This window comes from Wasmannia auropunctata, unplaced genomic scaffold, assembly GCF_000956235.1.
Source record: "Wasmannia auropunctata unplaced genomic scaffold, wasmannia.A_1.0 LD336053.1, whole genome shotgun sequence".
Taxonomy (NCBI): domain Eukaryota; kingdom Metazoa; phylum Arthropoda; class Insecta; order Hymenoptera; family Formicidae; genus Wasmannia; species Wasmannia auropunctata.
In genome coordinates, this window is record NW_012026837.1 from 1,600,095 (window position 1) to 1,613,662 (window position 13,568).

Genomic DNA, 13,568 nt, shown 5'->3' on the forward strand with positions numbered 1-13,568 from the left:
AAAAAAAAAAGCTGCGATAATAATTAAAAAAATTTTGATAAAAGCGCTTACACGAAATATGTTTCAGTAAACTATATACATTGGAACTTTTTGAGCAGAATAATAACAACTACTACAAGTGAAATGAGAAAATTGTACAATGCATGGGAAAAACAAAAGAATGATGATGATGAATTCTCTTTAAATAGGTGCTTATAATTGTTTCTTACATAATTATTAGCGTAATTATTGCGTTCTTTAATTCATAGAAAAACAATCATTTGTTCCTATATTATATATTTTTATTCTTAATACGAAGCAGTCAGCTTGACACTTTTAACGCGTGAATCAAAATCGAGTCAGTTTTAAATTATACCAATATCAAATTTAAAATGAATCGTTATCACACAGAGCGAGGAAATGCACACGGCAAGTAGAGATGAACAATATGCTAGCGTACGAGTATGTGAGAAATCATTTCTCTGATGATATCACGACAACCGTAAGTACTTTGTGTCGATTATTTAAAAGTCCTATTTTGTCTATCGTCTATAGAAGTCACGTGATCTATCTTATAAGTTTGCTAAATTGATTAACTTATTCCTGTTGCAGGCATCCGACATGATGGACGATATACAAAAGGAAGTCGAATATCAGATTAAAGAGTCAGATTGGATGGATGAGGATACTAATGATTTTGTTTTAGCAAAATTAGTGAATATGAATAAATTTATCGGATATCCAGACTGGTATAGAAATGACACTATCGTTAAACGATATTTTCAAGGAGTAAGTTTCTCAAAATTTATTAATTAACACTGACTATTCGATTTAAACTGTTTTATTCTATTAAAGCTAATTATTGGCAATTCGTTTTACGAAAATACAATGAGCTATGAGAGATACAACAAATGGAAAAGACTACGAAAGTTATTAAAAGAAGATAAAGAAGATAACATGTAAGATAACGCATTTGCATAGTTTCAGCATTATTTTTTAATTTTGCAAAGTGAATTTATATAACATATTCCGTGTTACAGGATGATGATGAGTCCTCTAATGGTAAATGCTTTTTTCTCAGCAAAATTTAATTTAGCAGGTCCGTAGCACATAATTTTTTATCAATTAAACACGAATTTGTAATTATTTACATCATCATTGAGCTCTTGTTAACATTAATCTCTTGTTTGATTGTAGCCTTCTCGGCAGCGGATTTCCAGAGTCCAATGTTCGCTTATGATCGTCCGCGGTAAATAATTTTGATAAAAAATATTAACGCGATTTGTATAGCGATAAGAACAATTACTTATAATCATATTAGCTCTAAAAATTTTATATACTTCTTAATAAATTTTTTTCTAAATATTGTTTATTCTAGAGCTATTAATTATGGTATTATTGGGACAATCATGGGTCACGAAGTTAATCACGGATTCGATAGCAGAGGTAACGTTATGAAATAATATTCGCTATTAGTCTATCAACTATTTAATTTACTAAATGGATTTTATAATATTTAATTGTTATAATAATATAGTATCTATCATTTTAATCCAAAAAGTATTTGAATGTTTTTGAAAATATTTAAAAAGATAAAAATGACAAAAAATCAAAAGAATAGTAATATTTAGGCCATTTGTACGATAAGAACGGAGAATTTGTCGAATGGTTATCCGCAATGTCCGATGTATATGGCAAAAGGGCAGAATGTTTTGTAGAACAGTTTAATAATTACCCCGTTGACAAGGAATCGAATTATAAAGTAAAGGTACATTATATCTATTTTGCACTTGATTAATTTACATTATCATTATTTTTTCTGTCGGCCATTAAAATGTTTGATTGAACTTATTTACAAACATTGCAGAACTATGGCAATCAAACGGCGAGAGAGAACATCGCGGATACAATGGGAATAGAGGCAGCGTTTAGAGCGTATCAAAGGAGAGAAAGGGAATGCGGAAAATCAGATACCGTATTGCCAGGCCTGGAGGATCTAACTAGCGACCAACTTTTCTTCCTATCCTTTGCCAACGTAATTATCATATAATAGATAGATAGTGAATTCAGAGCTGTAATTAAATTATTAAAATAATAATTAAAATAAATATTTGTTTGCTGTAATGTATTACGGTAACGTTTGCAGTTATGCTGCGAAATCGATAAAGACATCATAAAAAGCGCCAAGTCTGACGTACATAGCACCGGACGGTTGAGAGTGATAGGAAGCGTTTCAAATTCACAAGACTTCGCCAAAGCTTATAATTGCCCGGTTGGCAGTGCGATGAATCCCGAAAGAAAATGTCACATCTGGAAGTGATTGCTTTTACGCATACTGCAAATTCTACGTATATCAGTGAATAAAATATACCAATAAATAAAAAAGCATATTAAGTAACGAAATTGTTTCATATTTTCACAATATTTGTATACTCTTTATATCTCGTCTTAAGTAAAAAAAGATCATATTATGTATTCAGGTGCATCAGTGAATGACGCACATATCGTATTAAAAAAAAAACTTGTTATTTTCACAATTGAATTCTCCGAGTTAAAAATTAAGTTCACAGTAATAAGAATTTCTTTTATTAGTGCTCACTACTGATGTCAAAACAATCGCTATTGATAAGCGATGTTTAATCAGCTGTCGATGGAGTAAAGGAGATAAGCAGAAAGGAGGAATACTAGCAAAAGTTTTTATATTGATAAATTGCAATGTTTCATATATAATACGTAGTCATTCTTTATAAAGGACGTTTAGATGTTTGAGTAGTGATGTTTGTTGGCAGAATATTCTTATAGTTCTACGCAACACGTTATGGTGACAGCTAAATAAATCGTTATACCTAGTTTCAAAGTATTAAAACGCAAAATATACGTACGTTTCTTGCGGCGGTTGATTAACTTTTATTTCTGTATAAATAATTGTTTTATGTCCAATCCGACTCACTTGAGACACGACGGCTCGACCAAGGACGAATAGATGTTAATCGATTGTAGGTATTAGAAGTTCAGATCGAAATTCGATGAGCATCGCGTTACGCCAAGTTCCCGATAAGCGTGTGTACTGCACGCGGCAGACATCTAAAGTATGGTCAGACGGGAATCGGGTACATATTTTGAGTGCAATACCGACGTTGATATTCGCAAATTAGTGTCATCCGTTTTGTTTCTCATGTACACCGTTCTGCTTCTCCTGTGCCTTTAACGGTTTTATTATTTCTACGTCATTCAGTTGTTCGAGCATCAGCTGTTGTTTTTTCTTCTTCTTCTTCTGTTTCCTAAAAAAAAATTTCCATTATCATTTTTATGTAGTTAAAGCTAGTGACAAGCTGCACGGAATAGACAGATCGAGAAAAAACTTACATTCCAAAGAGCTCGCCGTCTTGAATCGATTCAGGAAGTTTTTTGTTCAGCGTCTCCGGAAGAAGAAGAGACATTAATCCACCGAATAAGGCGGAAGATCCGAATATAACAAGTGGCAATGGCATCCATATCTCCGACTGGAATTATAGATAATATCCTAAATTGTTTGCTTCACGTAATCTCTGGTAATCGGACGTTGACATGCTCAGAAGTTTCTATGCTTCTTAGATATCGAGAAAAAAAGCGTGATAAATACAACGTACCAGATGATTGACGTATGGTGCGATAACTCCGCCAATTCGAGCGAAGGTGGAGCTCGCACCTAGGCCGACGTTTCGAATGACAGTCGGAAATTGTTCGGCAGTAAATACGTAAATTGCACCGTACGAGGAGGTGATAGCAAGTTTTCCTATCATTGCTAAACAAACGATTAACCAAGGCATATCTGAAAACAAACAAGTTCATTTATTGGCAATACATATTATTAGGATAAACAGCTTTTCAAATTCAGTTCAACGTAAATGTTAAATTCACTCTATATGTCGTTTCGCAAACTGCAAAGACAGTTTTACTCGAGCACGCATGTAAGAGGACATAAAATGGCCATTGAATGATCAAGTGAAATTGTTAATTTATACTTACTGGCAGGAACGAACAATGTGCCGAGTAACGCTAATCCGGATAACATCATACAGCCGCAAAGAATGATCTTCCTGCCCCAGCGATTCAGGGTGAAAATCAGGAACGTGTATGCCGGTACTTCCACCACCCCGGATATTACAAAATTAACGTAGTCGTTACCGCCAAGATTGGACGCGTGCCAAGACAATCCGTAGTACGTGCCGCTGTTGACGAGCCTGTATGAATGAGAAAGTCAAAATTAGCGCAGAACTATCAAACGTAAAAATAAAAAAAAAATAACATCCATAAAACAGCTGATAGTACCAGTTGAAGAATAGAAGAATGCTCTTCCGCCTCATGTTCGGATAACGGAACAGATCGAAGAGCGAAGGCTTTTTCGCGTCGGGCATACTATCCTCGCTGTTATTATTAAGAAGCGTGTCCAGAGCCTCACTCGGCATCTCTACGCCATTTTCCAGAGAAGCACGTTGCAGCAAATCTTTCGCTTCCTGGAGTCGGCCTTTCGTCAGAAGCCATCGCGCGGACTCGGGAATGAACCTGCCACGAATCGGATCACCTTGTAAGTTGCAACGACTCAAGAATTATACGCAATTACTTGTAACACTATTATATGTCGTACCACCAATAAAGTAAAAACGCGATGCTCGGCACTGTGATGGCTACTTGCAGCATTCTCCAGTCGGTAATAAAATACGCGAAACCTGCGGTGAGTATGTATCCGGTAGTGAAAAATAATTGGCAACCGACACCGGCTATTAACCGCTTTTTCGGTCCGACCATCTCCAAAGCTGGAAAAGATAAATAAAAATTTAAATTTATGTGTCGCTCGCGCGATTTAGTTAGAGTTTCTCAAAAACACACACATCACTAAATTATAAATAATCAAATTCAGTTACCTATGACATAAGCTACTAAGAACACCCCACTGGTGGTTGAGCCGACAATTAGCCTGAAGATTACGTAGGAAATAAACTCGGGCGCGACAGCGACTAGTATACCGCCGACCAGCTGTATGACTAAAGACAGGAAGAAAATTGGTCTACGACCATATTTATCGGACAAACCGCCGAATATCATCGAGCCAAGCATGACTCCTACCATGAACAACGAATCCCCCGTCGCTCTCAGCCACGCCTTGTCGCAGACCAAGTCCCACTGCAAAAAAAAAAAAACATTTATCATCTATCATGTACTTACAGAGATTCGTATACGCGTTCGTTTAAATTGTTTCTGTTTATGTTATTATTTGATTTCTACTTGAATTCGCATTCGTGCAAAAATTGTTGAGACGATAAAAAGACTTTCGCAAAGACGATACGGCTAAATAATTATTATTCCGTATACCTCGGAAGTGGTTGTACTTTTGTACACGCTTCTGTCGTACACATACTGCTTGCAGGTGCTGATGCCTCCCCCTTCGGTGCCGTTGCCAATCGCTGTTTCGATGATCGTGCCATTCGCGAGGCCGATAATGTCACGGCTCATGCACTGGGACCACCCTCGAAGCTCGTAGTCCCACGGATAGCTCGCGTTCAACATGTCCTGGCTCAGATGGTACGTGGCGTTCTCCGCGTGCTCGTGAGGAAGTAAACACCTGAGGCAAAGGAGTTTCTGGTCTTAACCGTAAATTCCTTGTAATCCACCGTGCAATTATCGTCACGTTTGCTCGAACTGTTTACCTCGAGCTCATTTTGGCTCCGAGAAACACGCCGGCTAGCTTGTGAAAGGCGCACGATATCGCTGGAAGACAGAGTAGAAGATAGACCCTGCGCTGGTAGCGACCGAACTCGCCCATACGAAGGATAACGTCGTCGTACGCCATTTTTCGTCCGGTATTATTTTTCACCCGAGTGTATCCTACGTTTTCGTATTTACGATATATTTCTCAATGCGCGCGCGAGAAGGGGAGAGAAATAAAAAAAGAGAGCTTTTATTAGAACCCTTGTAGACAAAAATATTCCTCTATTGAATTTTAATCGATGCGATTAACGACTTCGTTCGCAACGGATACTCGGAGTTTTAATAATACTCTATCGATTCTGACATCATTATCTCGTGTCACGAGAATTTTTTCATCGTGACATTCGGAACGCGCTCCGAGAAACAGGCGCGTATAGCGCGGTTCACGAGGGCACTCGTACACGCTCCTCGAGATATTCCTAGCTGTAAGGCTCGTTCCGGTGAAAGATGGTAGAGACAGCCAAAACCGCTTATCCAATTTCCGAATCACATCAGGCGTTTCCTTAGATTTCCGGTTTCCAAGTAAAACTGAAAAAGAAATTAGAATGTAATATTTGTTTTACAATTTCTATATTTTTAATTATTTATTATTATCTTATTTATACTTTTTTTTATATTTTACTCCTTTTTGCATTTTTAAGAATCGCGAAAAAATTAAAAACGCTTAAAAAATAATAAAAGCTTGAAAAATTATATGCATATATAATTTTTTTATATGTAATATGTATAATTTTAATTGGAGCTTTCTCAATTGCTTCGCGCAATGTTTAATTATAATTTTCTATAATAAGTTTATCGATGAAAATTGATAATTCGCCATTCGGACATACGAAAGCAATCGCGCGTATGCAAGCAGTAACGTTGTTTATAACATTGTCCACGCATCGTGCGCGTATTGCGTAACAACGATATGCAAAAGAGAGAGAAAGGGAGAGGTTTGACAAGTCGCAAGGTTTAACACCGAGCCCAACCGAGCATTACGACTGCGCGTAGCGCTTTTAATGCACCCGGGACTCCGGTTCCGATTAATTAGATTCGCGGACAGACGATCGTCATTGATACAATTGAAACAATTGTCTTTAGATTAGGACTTGAAAGAAAAAAGGCGGCAAACGAATAATATCAGCAATTATTGGCCCCGACCGATCGTTATATATCGTCAATTTCTCTTCCTTTTTTCATTTTACTGTGTTCGTTGAATTACTCGCACTAAATTCTTCTGTAAAACTATACTTTCCGCACAACGCATGAATTGAATCACTTCTCTTTCAAGTTTATAGATTTATATGTGATTCTGTGACATAAATAGAAAATATCATAATTAGTAATAATCTTGCACACAAGTAACGTATATAATCAATAAATATTTTTGGTGATTCTCGCAAATATAATATATTAATATTAGATTTTCTCGTCTAAAGTGCGAATACATATTAATATCTCGGCTTTAAAGTAACTTTCCAAACATATATAACGCTCCAGGAAAAATTTCGAAAAGCACGTGTTCAATGACAGTATAACGGTCAAGCACAGTTGAGTTTGTTTTTAACGCAAAGTCCCAATATCACATAAGTCAAACATACGAATTATCATTCGTTATTACTTGAACGTTTAATCTATATCTGCGTACACATATATATATAATACCACACGGATTGCAATTACAATTAGTAATCGGCAGCAACGGCGGCTGACCGTGGAGGTGGACAGCGTCTCCGAAGCCAGACAGCTTTTTCGAAATGCAAACAGGCCAATTGTCGCACAGCGCACGATACGACTCCGCACTTGTCAACGAGACACAACCCTGCGCGCATCAAGGACGGACGGAAACTGGCCACATGCTTTAGCCGGCGCGGCGTGGTCGCCTCGGCTAAGGCGCGATTCAGCGGGGACTCGGCTCGACTCGACTCGACTCGATACGACTCGGCTCGCCAAAGATTCTCCGGACCGCGTTTCAGCGCGACGGCTAGATTCGGCTCGGTGCACTCGGTACCTCCGTTTAGGTTTAGGGCGATTTTTTTTCCCCTTTTCGTTTCTTTCTCTCTCTCTTTTCTCTCTGTCTGTCTCTCTCTTCTCCCTACAGAGGCGGATCTCGATTTGTCAAAATCGGACGTGGCCCGACACGTTCCCCCGTTGCCCCTGTTGCCGCCGGCGGCGGCGGCGAATCTTTGCTGGGCAAAACGGATGCAAAATAAAAAGGAAGGAAAAGACCGGCCTCTCTCCCGGGTCAATCACACTCGAATTCGAATCCCCCTCGTGAGTCAGAAGAAGCGAACGAACCGATCGGTCCCGTCCCGGGTGCTGCTGTACGTAACGTTTGCGGCGATGTAGGTACTCCTTACAAGCCTGTTCCTGCCCGCTTGTTTTCACTGAATGCGGCTAATGAGCGCGAAACCGATAATCGGAATTAGATCTATTTGTATTCGGGCTGTTTTTCCGCTTTTGATTATGTCCTTCGCGAGACGAAAGGTTTTAAATCACTCACGTCACGTGCGTGCGCGCGCCTCATCTCGGGACGACGTTTCGCGCGATCCGACGGTGAAAATGGTCCTATTTTGGACGTGAGAGATAAGACACGTCATAACTTACAGGGAAACAGAGCAAGGAAACCGACAATAAAAATGCTACGCTCCGTCTAACGCGGCCTTTACGACGTGTCGCATTTTCGCGTCCTCTTCGAGCTCGCGAGCTGCAAAATTTCACCCGTTTTACGTAATTCCTATCATCGTGATATTTTTTTGCACGATCATCGCAGGATCATCTAGATAATAATTTATGAACCAAAAGAGATACGACCAATATATTGTAAACTAGACGAAAAAATAAAAGGTCGCGCAACGCGACGTTGTTTGAGTAATAGAGAAGCTTTCCTCGATAAGATTACGTTATCGCGAGGACTCGAGTACTAGGTGTACATAGCTAAAGCAATCCTGATTCGCCACATGCATTCGCCAGCCAAGCCTCCCTCGCGGATTTCATTCTGAATCGTATCGCGTGACGCGTAATCCGTTAAAATATTTTTCAACGAGCATAAATTCTCGCGCAAAAGGATACAGAGAGCCGCATACCATTCCGCTATATGTCTCCGGTTGTCGCGCGTTGCAACATTCGCACAGGACGCATACGGATTACGCGCACGAAACGAGCCGTTTCGATAATTGCGGCCGTTCTAATCTTATGCGCTCCAAATTTGGTCGTCTCGTATTTTCGTCCTAAGCAGATCGTTTTAGGGCGCGCCCAGCGCGACGGCGGTTCTCCTTTTCGTCTAATAAAAATTCCGATGCAAATCGCGGCACGCACACTCTGCTCTCTTCGTTTCCTTCGTCGCGCTTCTATACCGCGTGTACCTGCATACACACATACATACATACATTAATACATCGCGATTCCTCTCGAGATTCACCCCTCTTTTTCCACGAGTATCAATTTATCGTGCAAAAAAGGAGGAAGCTTTATAGCTAGTAGATAGATAGATGGCCGATTATTCGCACGCGACAGAAATGTGGCCTGTTAGCCACATGTTAGCAATATACCGGCCCAGACATTGCCCACCGCTATCGCCGTCATCATCGCGCCACCACCGCTACCGCCGCGCGCCGTGTCGGAGGCCGACATCGTCGGCCCCAGTGCGAAACCCGAAGGCTATTTATAGTAAGGAACGGCTTCTAGTTCCCACCGCGTGAAAAATCGCAACTGGTTTCTCGCAAGTGCGAATGGTACGGGGAGGAAGGGAGAGAGAAGAGAAAGACAGAGAGGGAAAGAATGACTCCGGTGTCTCGATCGAAGTCGTCGCTTTGCGATTAGCCGCTCCGCTAATGAGCAAACAGTCTGATGGTCCTCTGTCGAAGATTCTCACGAGAGAGTACACCTAATGATAAACGCAATGCGAATTATATTACGTATAGCGTAAACCAGTAAAACAAATCAAGGCGACTATGATGAATTTATAGTAAAAAATTAACGTTCTACCCTCATTATTATTATTAGCTAACATTGTCGCGTTATTATTCTAATTTGACGCTCTAATTGTACACGTGACAGTCCTGTGTGAAAGTCCTGTTACAAATATAAATATACCTCTTGATATTTATATCCAGCGTACCCCAAAGTCAGAAAGGAGTGTTCACCTGTTCAAACTGCAGCGCGGTTTGCGATTGCATGCAAGAACGTCCGTTTCAGCGGCTACTCGCGAACTTTCAGCCGTCGAGCTTGCCGACGTTTTCTGTTTATTTCTCTTTTTTTTTTGCCAATTAGAGATATATCGCTCGCGATAAGCGTAATGCGTCGCGTTCCACCGCGAGAATCGCGCAAAGGTTCACCTGTCCGTAGATCGATTTGCATAACCGCGTAATCCGCATTCTGGCGCGTAAGAGGAAGGAAAGAAAAATCTGCCGATCTAGGTCGAGTTTTGCTTAACACGAAGGATGCCAACTGCGTTCCTTAGACGCGTGATCGCGGCTGCTGCTCCTTTCTCCTTCTGCGTACCTACGCTTTATGCAAATCCAACTGGACAGGCCTTAACGGTTACCTTGTCTGCTGAAGGCGAGCCCGATGAAGGGAGCCGCGTTCCGGAGAGATGTCTTCGCGCTGAATCAAGACGGATCGAGATGTCCTTCTGTTATCCTTCTAGGAAATACTCGGTATCGTTCCTCCACCTTATTCGTATTATCCAATATTCATTAAACTGCGCATGTAAAACCGTATAGGACATTTGTCTTTCCGAGGTATAAGAGCAGACAATTCGTTTTCGATGAAGGTTTCGATTTCGGCCACTTCCGACGTCGGTTTCCGGTTTGAAAAATCGATCCGTATACTCGAAATTGCTTCCTGCAAATCAATTATTCGCAATTAATCATTGCACAGTTATTGCACAATTAATTATTTGCAATCGTAAAAGGCGAGTTTGTTGTCACGCGAGCGCGGCGTTTTGAGAACGACCGTATCTGGCTCGGTGTAAACGCGTAACGGAGAATAAGTTAAAAATTTGCGAACTGGAATATACATTGAAAAGGCTGCTGTCCTTGCAAGGGCGCCACGCTGCGCCGTGTTGCAACTTGTGCCCTCTCGCCCTCTCGGTCCCCTCGTAGCCACGCCGCGAAGACGGGAAAGGTGTTTGCCCCTATCCGGCTTCTCTCGGTTTTTCACTCGAGCTGAACGCGGCCGCATGCATGCCGCTTTTAAGAGCATATGGACCGAATGAAAGATGAATCAATGACACATTTCTCTTTCCGCGAGATAACTCCCGACTTATCCTATATCATATCTATCTGGTCGAGTGCGAGAGAAGAGCGCTATAGAGAGATAGATATCGCCATTCATCACGCACTCGTAAGATAACGTTCTCTCTCTCTGTTGACATACAAAATTTTCAATATACTACACTGTTAAATCTAAAACAAAAAAACCCAAATTTGGGTTAAATTTCAACTGTTTTAAATTATTTGACTCCACTGTTTTAGTTAAAAATAACTATTTATTAAGTAGGAGCAGTGGCAACTTAATTAAAGTTAAATTTGACACTATATCACGGAGAGAATTTTCTTTTAAAATTTACCCTGAAAATCATGTTAATTGTGAGACAATATAGTATTTAGGTAAATTTTACTGTGCACTACTCGACTCAGTCTGTGCACTACAATAAATTTTACTGCGAAATCTTATTGTAGTGCACAGTAAAATTTGCCTAAATACTATATTGTCCCATAATTAACATGATTTGCAGGGTAAATTTAAAAAAAATTCTCTCCGTGTAGATTTAACCGTGTAATATACCTACATTTTATAGCGGAAATAATACAAAAGACTGCAGAAAGAAATTTATAATAAAAAAGAAAAGAGAAAAATGAGAAAAAAAGGAGTAGATGTGTGTACACGAGAAATCCGGTATTTGCGTATTTGCATATATAGGAATATAAGTTGCACAGGCAAATTCCTGTATATAAACGTAAGAATATTTCGAGAACGTAATTTGCAGAGGAGAAAGGAGCCTTAAAACAGTACCACACCGTTGCGTCTACACTTCGGTGGAATATTCTTTCTTTTTTTATTTTTTATCCGATTCTCTCACGCGGGGAGCTTCTCGTTAATGACCATTCTCGGACACACGGTTTCGCGCGCGCACCTACAAACTGGTCTTCCATTAATTAAGGTTGTTGCGAAGGCACCGCTAATTTGCAAACAAACAAACGATACATTCCGCGTCACGTGGCGGTTATCGCGCGGCGTCACGGCGTCAGCACTTACATAAGGAACAAAACTGGCGCGTTGTAGGGGGTTTAAGGTCAGAAATGTGCAACGTGAGTATGTATATGCGCCTAGTCGCGTATATATCTTCGCAAATATGACGTTACCGCTTCGCGTCGCGCACCGTATGTGTACACCGTCAAATATCGCTTACGTTCCACGTTTGCTCGCGCGCGGTACACGCAGGTCTTACGTTTCGCATTCAGAGACGCGCGAATCTATAAACATTCGTTGTTTGCCCCGCGAATGGCAAACACACGCCTTCTCATATTATCTCACCGGTTTCCGTCATTTAATATTCCAGCGGATTCTTCGCGCGTCCTTTCCATTCCGATTCATTTTCGACCGACTTGACTTGACGACTGTTGCAAATACAATTTCAATTTACCAATTTCAAGCAGCTTTCGTAAGCTCTCGTTTTCGAAGACGAATCAAGCAGGCCCACTGCAGGTATAAATTCCGAAATTAACATCTGAAAAGAAATAGAATCTTATTCCGACGTCTCGTCTCTGTTAAGCGACGATAAAGTAAAAGTATACAAAGAGTCACGTTAATAATAGACGGATAATGACTTGCGCGATGTTAATGTGGGCTGAGAATTTCCTTGGCGGCAAACGTGGGACGCAAACACGCGGGTGCGTGACCGACACTCGCTCGTGGGCATCGGAATTACGTTTACCTTCCCATTACTCGCCGCAAGTTCCGTATCTCTCTTTTTTTTTACAATAAAAATCTTTGAGGTCGGATTACTCCCGTGTATACCTATACTGTACGATATCGTGTGCACACAATAGAGAGCAACATCCGTCAATTGAAACAAATATACGTAAGCGATACGCGTCGCGTGCGTTTTCTCATTTCGGAATTAATCGCTCGATTAACGCGATCCGCCAATTAATCCGCGGGCGCAGCTCTCTGATCATTCGGTTTGTAATCAAACAATTCTCCGATTCAGTCGGCTGGATTATCGCCTGACAATCCAAGTAATCCAACGATTGCGATAGAGGACGAGGGGAATGGAAGGGGAGGGCGGGGGAGGAGGTCGTTCGACGCTCGTGTAACGCGCGAGTCGCCGCGCGAGCGGTGTCGGCTCGGCGGCGCCGCTCGCCCGACGATCCCCGTCGATTCCCCATTCAGAAAAATCATGATGATGTAATTACCCGCGTTCTCTCTCCTGTCTCTCTCTCTCTCACTCCTCCGACGAGCGTGCCTTCCACGGTCGAACGATCGCGCCGTAGTCGTAAGCGGCGTGACTATCTCTCTCTCTCCCCGCAACCTTCACACGGCGTGGTGGCTGGCCTCTAGCTGGCTCCGGCGTGCCGGCGCGACATCACGCACCACGTTACGCCGGCCGGTGGTCGTCCTCGCCGCAGCACTGGCCCTCGCCGATCGATAGCCCTCGTCGAAGGGAAGCCGCCGCGGCACACGCGGTCGCGGTGACGATGACGCGTCGACGTACACCTCGCGCACCCGTATGCACGTTCGATCGTCTCGTCCGTCCACCTTCCTCTGCCATCAGAATATCAGATGATCAGACCGCGCGAAATTTCGATGGGGGGGAAGAAGAAATGCGGGACGGACGCGTGTCTCGGAACAGA

At 41.6% G+C, this 13,568-nt stretch overlaps 2 protein-coding genes across 8 annotated transcripts in view; one reads left to right on the plus strand and one right to left on the minus strand.

Moving 5' to 3' along the window:
* Positions 1-2,514, plus strand: part of LOC105450974 (neprilysin-like) — a 6,792-nt gene extending 4,278 nt beyond the window's left edge. For both annotated transcript variants that reach the window (XM_011691126.1, XM_011691127.1), the window contains 10 exons: positions 68-188; positions 391-481; positions 592-768; positions 835-938; positions 1,020-1,078; positions 1,177-1,228; positions 1,358-1,425; positions 1,611-1,747; positions 1,847-2,014; positions 2,126-2,514. In XM_011691126.1, the coding sequence (XP_011689428.1) occupies positions 68-188; positions 391-481; positions 592-768; positions 835-938; positions 1,020-1,078; positions 1,177-1,228; positions 1,358-1,425; positions 1,611-1,747; positions 1,847-2,014; positions 2,126-2,299 (1,151 nt within the window). In that variant the 3' untranslated portion in view covers positions 2,300-2,514. The remainder of the gene's footprint in view (positions 1-67; positions 189-390; positions 482-591; positions 769-834; positions 939-1,019; positions 1,079-1,176; positions 1,229-1,357; positions 1,426-1,610; positions 1,748-1,846; positions 2,015-2,125) is intronic.
* Positions 2,515-2,661: 147 nt separating this feature from the next.
* Positions 2,662-13,475, minus strand: LOC105450975 (organic cation transporter protein-like). Of its 6 annotated transcripts, XM_011691131.1 has the most exons (12): positions 13,131-13,475; positions 12,359-12,442; positions 10,256-10,554; positions 5,667-6,255; positions 5,332-5,581; positions 4,884-5,142; positions 4,607-4,775; positions 4,291-4,524; positions 3,988-4,202; positions 3,609-3,790; positions 3,346-3,482; positions 2,662-3,260 (listed from the first exon to the last, which is right to left on the minus strand). In XM_011691131.1, exons 4-12 carry the CDS (start codon positions 5,807-5,809, stop codon positions 3,137-3,139), a joined length of 1,713 nt encoding a protein of 570 aa, XP_011689433.1. In that variant the 5' UTR covers positions 5,810-6,255; positions 10,256-10,554; positions 12,359-12,442; positions 13,131-13,475; the 3' UTR covers positions 2,662-3,136. The 6 variants fall into 6 exon arrangements, with proteins under 6 accessions (XP_011689433.1, XP_011689434.1, XP_011689432.1 ...); XM_011691132.1 differs by lacking the exon at positions 12,359-12,442; XM_011691130.1 differs by lacking the exons at positions 12,359-12,442; positions 13,131-13,475 and adding an exon at positions 12,250-12,269.
* Between the last annotated feature and the right edge of the window lie 93 nt (positions 13,476-13,568).